We start from the raw sequence: 13,695 nt of genomic DNA on the forward strand, positions 1-13,695 counted from the left end.
TATTCCTAGCCCTATTCGCAGTGCTTGGCACACAGTAGGTGCTCAAGAAATAATTATTTGAAATCTTGCCATTTGCAATGACATGGATGGGACTAGAGGGTATTATGCTAAGCGAAATAAGTCAATCAGAGAAAGACAATTATCATATGATCTCACTGATATGCAGAATTTAAGAAACAAGGCAGAGGATCATAGGGGAAGAGGGGAAAAAATGAAACAAGATGAAATCAGAGGAGACAAACCATAAGAGACTCTTAATATTAGGGAATAAACTGAGGGCTGCTGGAGGGGAGGGGGGTGGGGAGACGGGGTGGCTGGGTGATGGACATTGGGGAGGGTACGTGTTGTGGTGAGTGCTGGGTGTTGTATAAGACTGATGAATCACAGGCCCATACCCCTGAAACAAATAGTACATTATATTTTAATTGAAAAAATAAAAAATAATAAAAAAATAAATAAAATATACAAAAATTTAAAAAGAAGTTTATGGAAGGATTTATATCACTTTCAAGTTTTTAAAAAACTACTTAAAATATCTGCATCAACCCCGCAGAGTACAACATGAAGTGTGCTTTCCAGTTTTACTACTTTTCAGTGACTTCCATCAATAACCCAAAGGAACATATACCAAGTTGGGATTGGACCCTATGGTCCTGGAGACAGGAACAAAGTGAACTCTTGGTCTCAGGCTTCCCAGCCTGTCTTTGGAAGACTGTCTCTTAGAAATTTTGCATTTTCTGGCCATCCCACAAGAAGAGAGGGAGAAGGTTTTACATTTAGTAACATTTATTTATGCATTCAGTATCAAGTACGTAAGTGCAAATATCCAGAGTCCATAATTAGGTCCATTAGGAACTACAGAGAAAGTAATACAAATTGTAATAAAGTTAACATGCTGGTACTTTTTACCATACATGTAAATCAGCCTGTCAGTCCCACACAACAAAAGTACTGCATGTTTTTTGGGGGGGGGGGGAGGGGTTATTCATTGATTTATTTTAAGTTATACAAAACTGATTACCAGAAGTACGGTCGACTGTTTTTATTTTTATGTTGTGTGTTGGAAAAACACTAAAACATCAGTCTACAATTCTATATATTGTTATTAAAGATGAATCCAACCAGCAACCCAAGGACATATAAGCGGTTCCCACTACTGCATCGGGGCACTGGGCAGGAAAGGCCTAGCCACAGGGGACATTAGAAGCTACAGAAGCATTGCAGAGAGGAGGAAGAGAACACCGAAGAAGAAAAAATAAGTTGGGCTCTCACCATCATGCACTTTTTTTTTTTTTTAGCAACACAAAATTAAAACCACATCTAATACACTTTCTCTATACTTTAGTGCTTGACACAAGGGACTCAAATATCCTAAGAGCACAGCTGTTTTCTAGGAACAGCCTGAAAACAGCTGTTGGAAGTTTGTCTCTAAGATGATGGTAGTGGGGGGAGAAACAATCAATTTGCAGTGACATGTAAGAACAGAGCTGTTACCACTCCAGACATTCTGGTTCGTGTCCAGTCCCCGGGGGGATATTGATTTACTCAGCATGCCTTTTAGCGCCTGGGATTTTAGCCTGAATCCTGAAAAAAGACAATATCAAAAAACGGTAAGTCATAAGTGTCATAATGAAATCATTCTGTGACTTCATTGTGTGTTGTTGCTTTAACTGGCTAGCTGACCAAATAGCTTAATATTCCAAAAGATACAATAGCAAAGTAGGAGTGTCTACGAACACATTTCTAGGCAGCAATAGAGACACATTTCTGTGCGTCAAACTGAGACCCAGAAATGACTGGGACAGGCTCCAGCTATCTACTCTGCATAGAGAAGGCAGTGGTACTGAGCTCTTCCTGTCCTGGTCTAGGACTGTCCTCTACATTCCTCTTCAACTGATCTCTAGGCAGTAAGAGCACAATGATGAGGATGATGATGATGATGTCTAATATTTACTGAGAGTGTCTTATGTCCCAGTCAGAGTACTTGACAGACATTATCTCATTTAATCCCCAACAACCTTAAGAGTTAAGTATTAACGTTCCCAGTGTGCAGATAAGGAAACAGGTTCACAGAGTCAAGTAACATTTATGATGAACTTATATAGGTGAAAATGCCAGAAATGGACTCAAACTAGCCTGATTCTAAAGATCATGTTCTTAAGTGTTTCACTAAAATGATGTGAGTTCCCGTGCTGGGAATTATTCTAACATGGAGTCAGAATTTCAGAGGCGAAGGAGCCTTTAGAGGTAAGATCCCATCAAGAAATTTCCTTCAAAATTTAGTGTCAGGCAAAACAGGTTCTCTTGAAGAACTTCTGTTTCCTCCTTTCTGATAATGAGACCTATGTAATTTACCTAGTTTCTCTTTTTGCTCTAGCTACTGAGAAGCTCAGAGCCAAATCTGAATAAAGCTCAATTACAGAAACCGTGGTAGTTCTCATGGATAATGTTCTCTTTCTTTTCCTTTTCACAGCCCTGATTGCCAATTTTAATTTAACGATTGCATTGTACATGTATGTTCATACACTGTGTTCGTTGTCTTCTCTCCTTTCTCTCCATTTTAACAGGCCTAGACCCTTATCACTTTCTGTGAACTATGATCGCCTCCTAGCCAATCTGATCGCCACGTCTCCACTCCCCAGTTCAACTCCCCTCCCATTAGACTGTCATCATGATCTGTGCAAAACACAGCTCTGATTACATCACCCTGGCATAAAAACAGTAGGGGCTGGCCATTTCCCGTTGGGGCAGAGTCACTCCTTAGAGCATTCGACACTTGACCTCACCCTCTTTTTCTAGACTCTTTCCAGTTGATCTTTCTACTCATTTAAGCTTTAGACACAATGGTTGACTCACTGTTTCCTACATGACCTACATTTTCTTTCTTCTTCCTGCAATGTCTTTCCCCTCATCACCCACCTGGTGAATGTTCAGCCATCCTTCAGGGTCGCTATAGACGGAATGTTTGTGTCCTCCTGTCTCAAATTCGTATGTTGAAACTTAACCCCCAATGTTTTGGTATTAGGAGGTGAGGCCTTTTGGAGGTGATTAGGTCATGAGGGTGCAGCCTTCACGAATAGGATTAATGTCCAGTAAAAGAGACCCCAGAGAGCTCCCTTCCCCTTCTACCATGTGAGGACACAGCAAGAAGTCTGTAAGCTGGAAGAAGGCCCTGGCCAGAGCCTGACCACGTGGGCACTCTGATCTTGGCCCTCCAGCCTCCAGAACTGTGAGAAGTAAACTGGTGTTGCTTATAAGCCACCCAGTCTATGGTACTGTGTGATAGCAGCTGAGCTAAGCCAAAGGCTTTCATTTTAGTGAGGATTTAGTGTCATTTCCATTATCCCCTCAGGCAGGAACAGTTATTTCCCTACCTCCCTGACACTCACATTTTATACAACTCTACTGCAGTTCTTTTATCGGCTTATACTTATTTCTTTAGAGTTTTGTCCGCACCGAGAGGCTGAGAGCTGCACTAGGATGGGGATCATCTCATTCATCTTTATACCCTCCGTGCCTGTTACATGCAGTACCTGGGACATCACAGGTATGGCTCTTTTTGGAACCAACTGATCAATCAGTGAAAGAAAAAATTAATAGATGGGATTTGCACAAGATTCCCAAACTTAAGTATTGGACAACTTAGGACTAGAATTTTTATCTTCTAGTTTCTAAGCTCCTATTCCGGTGTTTTGCTGTGCCCTTGTTCTGGTATTGCTCTCGGTCCCCCAAAACACAGCTCTCATTGCCAAAAAGTCACCTGGGGAGTTCATTAAAGTATAGTTTCCAGGTCCCCAATCCTAGAAATTCTAATTCTATTGGTCTGTTTTAGCAATCTGGGAACTGGGGTCTTTACCAGTTTCCCCAGGTTCTGGCACCACCAACTTCCATACTAACCATGCTGCCGTTTCTTAATACAAAATAACCAATACTTTAGCTTCAATTTGTTGATTTTCATTAGGTCTTAGTTGCATTTGGGTCCAAGGTGATAATTTCAGGCATTTTTAAATGTGCTGTAGATCTGATCTAGGTCCAAGTTCACCATGAATTTAAGAGGAAGAATATGAAGAGTACACAGTAAAAACCAAAAACCTTTATATACTTTAGGAGAGAACCATAACTGATGATATGCAAATCAAATACTGGAAGAACTTTAAAGTGGTTGTTTTGTTTTTGTTTTGTTTTACACATCTTTGGCTGTCTAAAATACTTCCTTCTAATTCTGACCACCGCCCAGGTCCAGCCATGTGATTCTAAGATTATGAGAGGGAGTTGGGTCAACAAAGTCTAGCCCTTTGATGGCATGTATTTCCAGTGGGAGCCTAGGTCAGCTTTTGATGAAAATAAAATTGTTAATAAAATAACATAAAAACTATCATTTTAGATGGATTTACAAACACTAATTTACAAACACTAATTTAATTTAGATTTACAATGTAATACAATTTACTAATTTAATTTAGATTTACAAACGCTAATTTAAGCGTTATGGAAAACTAAGATTAATGTCCACGTTAGCTGTGGCTACTTACAACTGGAATTTTTATCTCCTGATACATAAAGTGACCATAAAGTGGAGTCTATTCAAGACTCAAGTTTAAAAAGCAATGGTGTTGGGCGCCTGGGTGGCTCAGTTGGTTAAGCGACTGCCTTCGGCTCAGGTCATGATCCTGGAGTCCCGGGATCGAGTCCCGCATCGGGCTCCCTGCTCAGCAGGGAGTCTGCTTCTCCCTCTGACCCTCCCGACCCTCCCCCATCTCATGCTCTCTCTCTCTCAGTCTCTCTCTCTCAAATAAATAAATAAAATCTTAAAAAAAAAAAAAAGCAATGGTGTTAATTAAAGAAAAAAATAAACACACACACTTGTAGAGTCAAAACGATGTAATGGAAAATATAACAGCTGTTACAGATTTTTAAAATTTCTCAAGTTCTATAAACAATTTCAATGGTTCATAAAATCAGTGGTATTTATTGTTGAAAATATTTGTTAACTTGATTGTTTTTATTTCAATTAAACTGTTAGAAATTAATTTTAGTTTTCTGAATCAGGTTCCTTCTTTCCTCCAACCCATCTTGTTCTTGGACATGAGCCAGTTCCCAGACAGACCTTAACGTCATTCACTTATTAAAACTCATTCATCATGATACCTAAAGTAAACCACTGAAAGCTTTATTTAATTGAGAGTTTTAAAATGTATACTTATTTTCTGAAGTAATATGATTGGGAAAGATGTGAATCCATGACTCAAATAAGTGAATGATCATAAATCAACTTACTACTTTATTATCCCTTTATTACCTCTCTCTAATCCCCACAAACGTCTGCCTAAGGCAGTCTCTCCTTTTTAGGAATCGCTCGATGTAACTTACTTTGCCACAACAGCATTTATGTGAGTCCTCACAAGTCCCAGATATTGGTCAATCTGTGCCTACAAAGAGGAAGAAATCATGAGCACATCCAAAGGTCACAAGGTCAAAATTTAAGGTGAATATTTGACATCACACAGGACTTACCTGGTGCTTAACATACACTACAGGTAGAGTAAACATTGAAACCACAGCTGGGATGAAAAACAAATACAGTATTAAAATTATGAGAGTTATCAGTGAGAATAAGCTTTTAGATACATTTTTATATAATTATGTGATCTTATAGCATTATTTTATAGCAGCTAGCATTTTAGCTAAAAGATGGCAGGGCGGTCCATCAGGAAAATAAAGGGACGCTGAGCCTTTTACAGATATTAAGCCATTATTCCTGGAATGAGGGTGGACTGAACCCTCCCACGATACAAATGAATTTCTGTCCATAACTGTCTGTTGCAAACAGATATTGATTGGAAACCAAATAAAACTGTTGTGCTTGAAGAGGAAAAAAAAATACTTCAGACTAAGGAATTCATTATTAATGTGTAATATATATTATACTCTCTAACTAACTATGATGGTCAGAGAAATGCCCTGTGCTATGTGGCGTTTGTTCCTAGGAACCTATGACAACACGCTCACAGCTAATGGCCTAGGAAGCTCCATGCTGACGGAGCGTGTGAAGGAAGACATAACGTGCTCATCTGTCCTTACCCATGAGCAGCAGGGTGAGCCCGTTGAAGAGAGCGCCAACGTAAGTCAGGAGCCACATCAGAACTGCAAACTGAAGGACAAAATGTTTATCAGAGCTTCTAAAACCGTTTGTGACAGATGAGTCTTATTTCATTGACTTTTTTTAGATTAAAATCGGGGGGAAAATACACCATGGTTTCAATAGGAAATGTAAGCATTATATTCTCATCGCAGAATTACTGAAAGAGGATCTAGTCTTCACTCCTCTCAGAACCCTTTGGATCTCTTTGTTAGAAGATTTGAAGGACTCAGTGAAATAATAAGACGGGGGTCAGCAAACTATTGGCCCTTGGCCTGTTTTTTTCGGGCCTGTGAGTTAAGAATGAATTTTATATTTTTAAATGGCTGAATAAAATCAAAGCAAGCATAACATTTTGTGATATGTAAAAATGATATGAAATGCAATTTTCGGTGTTCATAAATAAAGTTTTATTGGCACACAGCCACAGTCATTCATTTATGCATTGTGTTTGGCTGCTTTCCTGCTATGATGGCAAAGCTGAGTAGCTGGGACAGAGATTCAGGCATGCAAAGCCTGAAGTATTAACTATACGGCCCTTTACAAATAAGGATTGCTGACCTCTGCTCTAGCCCATTCTTTTTACATTACACATACAAATAGAAACATCACTTGAAAAGCCTTAGAATAAGTAATTACAATCTCTCTCGTATCTCTCTCTAGTCATTACTTGGAAAGATGTTCTTCCAGGAAAGCATCTTCTGGGGCCAGGCCACGTTACTCACTTTTCCTTCTGCCCTTCCTTCAACAGTCGCTGGGCAGCCCTGCTACAAGACCCCGCCCAGTGTGTACAAAGCGTTCTGGGAGCATGGGGAACCCATAACAACCTCGCTCGGGCCCAGCTGCCTCAGGACTCGCTGACTTCAGGTTTCTACATATACTGCAGGGTGGGAAAAGCATTGCGTTCGAAGAACCCTGGTAAGTTCAGTGAGAGTGCCAGGAGTAATGCCAGGTGTCTGAGGTCCTCCGCTTCAGAGGCTCCGTCTCACAGCCCACACTATGTAAGGACTCTCACACGTCTCAACTGGCAGAGTCCAGAGTTTCTTTCAATGAAAAAATCACAAATGTTTTTCACATTCCCCCAAACTATATTTTTTTTTTAAATTAATTCTAGGAAATTGGCTGAGGAATTGAAAATGGTAAGGACGGACGCCCTGGTGTGTTGTAAAAAGTACAGAATTAAAAGCTGTGTGGCCCTCGGTTTGATCCCGGCTCTGCCAGTGACTCACTGGGCAACCTCGGGCAAGTGTCTCAGGCTCTCTGAGCCACAGTTTGGGCATCTGTAAAATGAGGGGATTGGACTGGATGAGCTCCACGGGACTGCAGAGCTGGAGGTTTTCTCACTCTAGAATGCAATTAGCACTTGCTTCTTATTCTCTAATCTGTGGTGGTTTACAGTATACCTTTAGGGAGAACGAAACTCAAGACCGCCAAGTGAATGACATAAGCAACCGTACTTTTAGGGAATCCACCAGGTCCTGGACAAGGAAGAGCCTCCTCAGTTCTTTAAGCGTGTTGTTCACATAGAATTGCAGGCAGTCTGTGTACTTCTGGATCTGCTCCTGAGAAAGGGTGATCTCGAGCTCCAAGTAGGTCCTGTCAAGAAACCATCCCCACAGAGAGCCCCATCAGAGGTAATCTCCGAAGAGCTGAGTTTTCCTTCTCCCACTCTGAACACAGCCAGGTCACCTCTGGGGGCTGCAGGGCACCCCACACACCCACCCCCAGCGCCCGGGGGAACCTGGGAATCATGGCTGTTAGTGGTGCGCTCTATTTCTATGTCCCTGAGACAGCATGACAGAGCAACTGGCTGGAAGCAGAGAGAAGTCAGCCCCAAATCAGCTCATCTGCTGAATTCTCCAGACATCCCTGGCCCACTAGGTAGCTGTGAAAGTCCTCATTTCTTCTCGGCTGCATGGAGAGGGATTATCTTTTTAAATAACTGAGGTATCTGAAAATCCTAGCTGCCAATTATTGTTCACTATCAAAACTTTAATATTCCATGTTTAAATTTTGGAAAATACTTCCAGGTTTTAGGTAGAGAGCTCTGAAAACTCAAGTGACCTGGGCCATATTCAAAAGCTCACTGTTTCTACTAAGAGCAATATTTTTAGTGACCACATTTTTCAATTTTTCAAACGATGACGTGTGATTATGGTTAGATGAACCAGGCTCCTCAAATAGTCCATCCTCCTGTTTGGCCATGCTCCCCACAGAGGGTCCATCTTCCCTTCCTTCTTCCCTTCCCCAATTCTAAGACAGCACCACATCATCCACCTAGAAGTTATTTCTAGAGTTCTTACAGTGCTTACCTAACTCTGTAAATTGAGATGAAAAAAAGTAAAGTAGCATTTTGGTTTGAATTTTAGAGAGTCTACCCTGAAATCTTACGGGTTTCATACTCTTTCGGAAAAAAACAGAAAAATGCTGATTTGTCTAGATAGTAAGTTTTGATAAAATGTACTGAGTCAGATATTCTTTTTACTGATAAAAACAACTCAACCAAAAGAAAGGTTTTTATTGTGTCTCCTAAAGGAAGATAAAGTAGTTGAGCTAACTGGACGTGATGGTCTTGGGGGCCAAGAATGTGAAAGAAACTAGCCTTCCTTGGATGGCAGAGGGCAGAGGCTGGGGCAGAGGAGGACTCTAAAGATGGAAACCCTGGTCACTGGCTGGGACCACTGAAGGAGGCATGATATAACCCTGGAATGAAGACACTTCACTTCGCTTCTCTCACCTTCCTGGGTGGGAACTTGGATAGCCAAGTTACAGCCCAGAAGACCCATTAACTCTGCATTGGAAGAAGGCCTAATGCATCCCAAGGGCTTAGACTGTAACTGTTTAACACCGAGGCCCAGGAACCAGAGGCTGGGAAGGGAGATACACAGCCTTTTCCCTTTCTGTCAGTAGGTCCCCGTGACACAGGAATCTTTCCCCCTTTTAAGAGCCTGGGGCCCTAAGGCCTTCATTCCGCTGACCGGTGAGGGTGAGCCAGGGAGGATTCAGAGGCCCCCTGGTGAGTGACTGGCTCTGGCCCAGAACCATCTGCCGCAGCATCTGCAAGGCTCAGAACTGTCCCTCCGTTCCAGGAGTGGAAGCCACCCGTGGTGCAGCAGCGGGGGGCCAGCAGCGGGGGGCCAGGCGGACCTGCCAGTCAGTGCTGCCATGCCCCGGGCTCCCCAGCCAGAGTCGGGACATAACTTGGGGTGGAGTGGGTGCCGTGCAGCTGACAGCTCTGCCCCGTTTCATTCCTCTTAGTATATTGCCTTAAAAAAAATCCTCCCTCGCAACTGATGAATCACTGAACTCCACCTCTGAAACTAATAATACAGTCTACGTTAATTGATTGAATTTAAATAAAATGAAAAAAAAGAGAAACAAAACAAAACAAAAAATTCCTCCTTTTCAATGTTCATTCCAGATTTCCCCAGTATAAAAATGCAGAGAAGGGTACATTATAAGACTGTTCATGAACCTTGCACCCCTCAGAAAGTTGGCCCTGTGGTATTAAGCTTCCAGAGACCATAGAAATAAAAATCCAAACACCCTAGTCCTGACTCTACGCTAGTTACTGGCCATGTGATTTTGGGCAAGTCACTTTGCTTCTTAGAATCTGTTTTCCCACCTGTAAATAGAGATTACACTGCCCTGCCTTCTTCACAGGGTTGGGAGGATTCACTGTTGACCACTCCTTAAATTATAAAACACTGTACCCATACAATGGATTATGATTGCTATTAATAATAATTAAGTATGAAAATATTCATATCATATGTAAACTTATGTTAAACATGCTTATTAATTCATTCACAGTCATGAAAATAGAAAAACTCAATATACAGCAATAAGTGTCACAATAGGGATAACTGAGGGCGTTTTGGAAATTCACCAGAAATATTAGCTATTAAAAGTCAGGGCATTCAAGGGACTCTGAGACTCTGAGAGGTCTGTCGGTTCCCAGCGACACATCACCCAAACGCCCGGGAGCTGAAACAGAGTCAGGGGGCAGGGGTCCCGTGAGAGGCTGGGCAAGGGCTGGTCTGGCGGGGACACTCACTTGAAAGGGTGGCCCTCGTCGGTTTTCTGCACAGCTTGTAAGACAGACTTGTAGATGCGGAAACTGATGGTGGCGGAGAGTGCGGCAAGGGCCAGGTAGGCCACGACGCTCACAACGCTGAACTGGGTCAGGGAGAAGAGCAACAGCAGAAAGCTCCCGAACACGATCCCGGTCTGCTTGATGTCCCGCCAGTAGAGCAGGTCAATAGCTGTGGAGAGAAGACAACCCCCCCAGCCCACAGACACACTTAACGCCCGCAGTGCCGCTGGGGGGCTGCCGCGGGCCTCATTCCTCAAAGCTGTGGTCGCTGCACGTCTCACCTGGCCTTTGGGTTCTCAAACACAAGTGAGTAGACACAGGGCTTTGGTCAGCGCACTCACTGCCATTGTATTTGGCTTTGGAGGACTCTTTTCCATCCCTGAGGATGGTTCATAAATTCACAGAGAAGAAAAGGCTGTTGAATCTCCCGCGACCATACCTCTATGAGTGTGTCTCACTGGGCTACACCATCTGTGACTTTGAAACAAAACGGCAAGTACAGAGGACTCAGAGCACCTGTTCTGTTCCTGTGGATGGCACTGATTGTGTGCATCTTGGTGCCCTACTGGCAAATTTCATGCCTCAGTGGTGGCCTAGAGGTGTGTATCTCAGTCCATACACATGTCCCCCTGCTGAGAAGGGGCAGCAGTGATGGAAACGGAGGTCCTGGAGAAGTGGTACTTTCAGAAGCATGGCAGTGGGTCCAGAGACCCAGCCAATGCCAAAGGTTTTAAAGACATGGCCCTCCTCCAAAACAAGCAACACTGAAAAGTTAGTAGCTGTCTCATGAGTCCCTGGAGCTGACATTTGGATTAAACCATTTTGTACAGCATAATCTATTCGCTCACCTTTTGTGACTTAAAAATCTGGAATATAGCTTTAAAATCTGCAGCACATTTCTCATGTAGTTATTTTCCTCTTTCACTTAGAAACAAAAAAAAAAAAATTAAGTTCAAAAGAACAAAGCCACGGTCCTTCAAATATGATACATAATGTAAGTATTTTCAATATTCCAGTCACCAGATTATGAAAAAGGCATAGAAGCCTTGCTGAAGAATTTATTCTCCAATTAGGCAAGTCACAAATGTTTTTTTGAATTAAGATATAATTGACATTTAACATGGTACAAGTCTAAGGTGTACGACATGTTGATTGGATATATTTACATATTGTAATATGATTGCCACCAGAGCACTAAACTAACACCTCTGTCATAGCACATAATTATCATTTCTTTTGTGGTGAGAACATTTAGGATCAAGTCTCTTAGCAACTTGGAAGTTTATAATATAGTACTGTTGGCCATAATCACTATGCTGTACATTAGGTCTCCAGTCTCCAGAATTTATTTGCCTTCTAGTTGCAAGTTCATACCCTTTGACCAACAACATCTCCCCAGGTCCCCCCCCCCCCCCCCCCCCGCCATCTAAGCCTGGTAACCACCATTCTCCGGTTTCTATGAATTCAGCTATTTTAGATTCTACCTATAAACGAGATCATACCATATTTGTTTTTCTCTGTCTTTTTTTCACTTAGTAATGACCTCAAGGTCGTCCATCCATGTTGTTGCAACAAATGGTCTTTATAGAATGTTACATCCATAAGTTTTCAGAAAGAGAAGACACAAAATTCCCATCTCACAACCGAATGAAAATGGCAGCTGCTTACGCCGCCAGCTTCCTGTGCAGGGCACGGAGACCCAGCTGGTTTACAGAATTGGATACCAGTCATTTGCTCAAGGAGAACAAAGGTGACCAGGTTGAAGAAGCAGGGGGCTGCTCCCGTCGTACTCAGGTATGTAACTAACTGAAGGAGCAGTATCAAAAAGGTCACATAGCCCGTGACAACCCTCTGACGCTGTGGAGGGGATATAAGGAGTGTGGCAGAGCACAGTATGAACCCTTGGCTTCAGTCTTCCCCCAGGCTGGCTGGAGAGTAAATCAGGCACTGAAGGGGTGGGGTGGGGGCTCTTTTAAACCCAGCTGAGGATCCCTCAGCAAGCTGAAGCTAGAGAGAGAATTTACTTTTGAGCTGATCTGTCATCCATCCCCACCTACTCCTCACCTACCTGGTCCACCAATGACATGAATGCACAACACTGCAGTAGTCTGCCATTTGGTTGGGGGGCAAAAATTTGTTCTTTTTCTCTAACAACACTTTTGCATAGGAAGTAGAGGAGAGAATCACAAACATGTTTTGGTGTGAAACAAAGATTTTTTTTTTCTCTTTTGAGTGAAGCTGGTTCTACAAGTAGGTTTCTAGGAGCAAAGGAAAAGCAAGGCTGCTCTAAAGCCTCTCTCTTCTCCTCGCCCCAATCACCAGTCACAATGTCACACTGACTGACATTCTACTATTAGAAATTCAGTCCTTTAGATTAGCCCTTTTTATCTTTATATTTATCCTTTTTATCTTTTTTTTTTTTTTTATTGCAAAGATCCCAGAAGGGGTAATGCAATAGAGATTGGCTTGTCATTAACAGCAAAGTACAAAGGTGTTCCCCAAACGATTTTTGTTTTAGAAGAGTTGGTTGAGAACAGAGCACTAAGGTAATAATCCTTCCAGGTGGAGAAGAAGGATCTTTTAGAAGACATGACACAAGATACCCCTGGGCCTCTGAGGGTAGGCGACAGAAGAAGGAGGAGAAGGGGTCTCCACAGAAGCCTAGTGCTCCCTGTGGTTGAGTGGATTTGGAGCAAAAAATGGAAGTAAGCCTAGGCCTATGTCCAGACCAGCAGGGCTAAAGGGCCTGGGGAACTGGAACCTGCTAGCATTTATTCTGTTTCATGTAGGGGAGGGTAGGGTGGAGAATAAAAAGACAAAAACACCACCATTATCTGCAATGTTGCCTCTTCCCCATTTTGTTCATTTATTCAGTATTTATTGAGCAAGAACTTTTTTTTAAGGGCCAGGCTTTGTGCCAGGTGGTGCCAGGGATATCAAAATCAATGAATTGTTTAAAAAGAGAAACCCCCCCACACAAATAAGTTGTAATCTTCTGTTTTATGACACCCACAGATTCACATGGCAGAAACGTTTAGAAACAAATACATTATAAGACACCATGATTTGTGCTAAAGGGGGCACTCCTTAGTGCTACAGAAAGTAGGCTTACCCACCTCTGAGATGATGTGAAGGGGCACGGGAGACTCTACAGGAGGTTTTCAGGCAAAGAAAACATAAAATCTGCTACTACCAAGTGAACCCCCACTTAAATTGCTTAACACTTGTTAAAAATGGTGTACCTGTCTAGAAAAGCCTTCTGAATCTCTGGATACCTATTCAAACAGCCTGAGAATGGCAGGTACCAGGCAGGAGCTTTATGAGAATAAACTATGGGCAGAGAGTGTGGACTGTCGGCTAAACAACAGTAGTTTGGTGTAGTCATTACCCAACAGGTGTTTCGATCAACATGTTAAGATTGCTGGAGGTTTCTAATGAGGAGGTTAACAAAAGATTCATC

At 42.4% G+C, this 13,695-nt stretch overlaps 1 protein-coding gene across 11 annotated transcripts in view; it reads right to left on the minus strand.

The window, feature by feature from the left end:
* Window positions 1-768: 768 nt before the first annotated feature.
* The window catches only part of RTN1 (reticulon 1), a 385,922-nt gene continuing 372,995 nt past the window's right edge, over window positions 769-13,695 (minus strand). For all 11 annotated transcript variants that reach the window (XM_064571133.1, XM_064571130.1, XM_064571127.1 and 8 more), the window contains 6 exons: window positions 10,197-10,404; window positions 7,597-7,735; window positions 6,082-6,151; window positions 5,515-5,561; window positions 5,371-5,429; window positions 769-1,584 (listed from right to left, as the gene is read on the minus strand). In XM_064571133.1, coding sequence (XP_064427203.1) covers window positions 1,542-1,584; window positions 5,371-5,429; window positions 5,515-5,561; window positions 6,082-6,151; window positions 7,597-7,735; window positions 10,197-10,404 — 566 coding nt within the window. In that variant the 3' untranslated portion in view covers window positions 769-1,541. The remainder of the gene's footprint in view (window positions 1,585-5,370; window positions 5,430-5,514; window positions 5,562-6,081; window positions 6,152-7,596; window positions 7,736-10,196; window positions 10,405-13,695) is intronic.

This window comes from Mirounga angustirostris, unplaced genomic scaffold, assembly GCF_029215605.1.
Source record: "Mirounga angustirostris isolate CCGP_5_RB_7025 unplaced genomic scaffold, mMirAng1.0.hap1 SCAF_9, whole genome shotgun sequence".
Lineage (NCBI taxonomy): Eukaryota > Metazoa > Chordata > Mammalia > Carnivora > Phocidae > Mirounga > Mirounga angustirostris.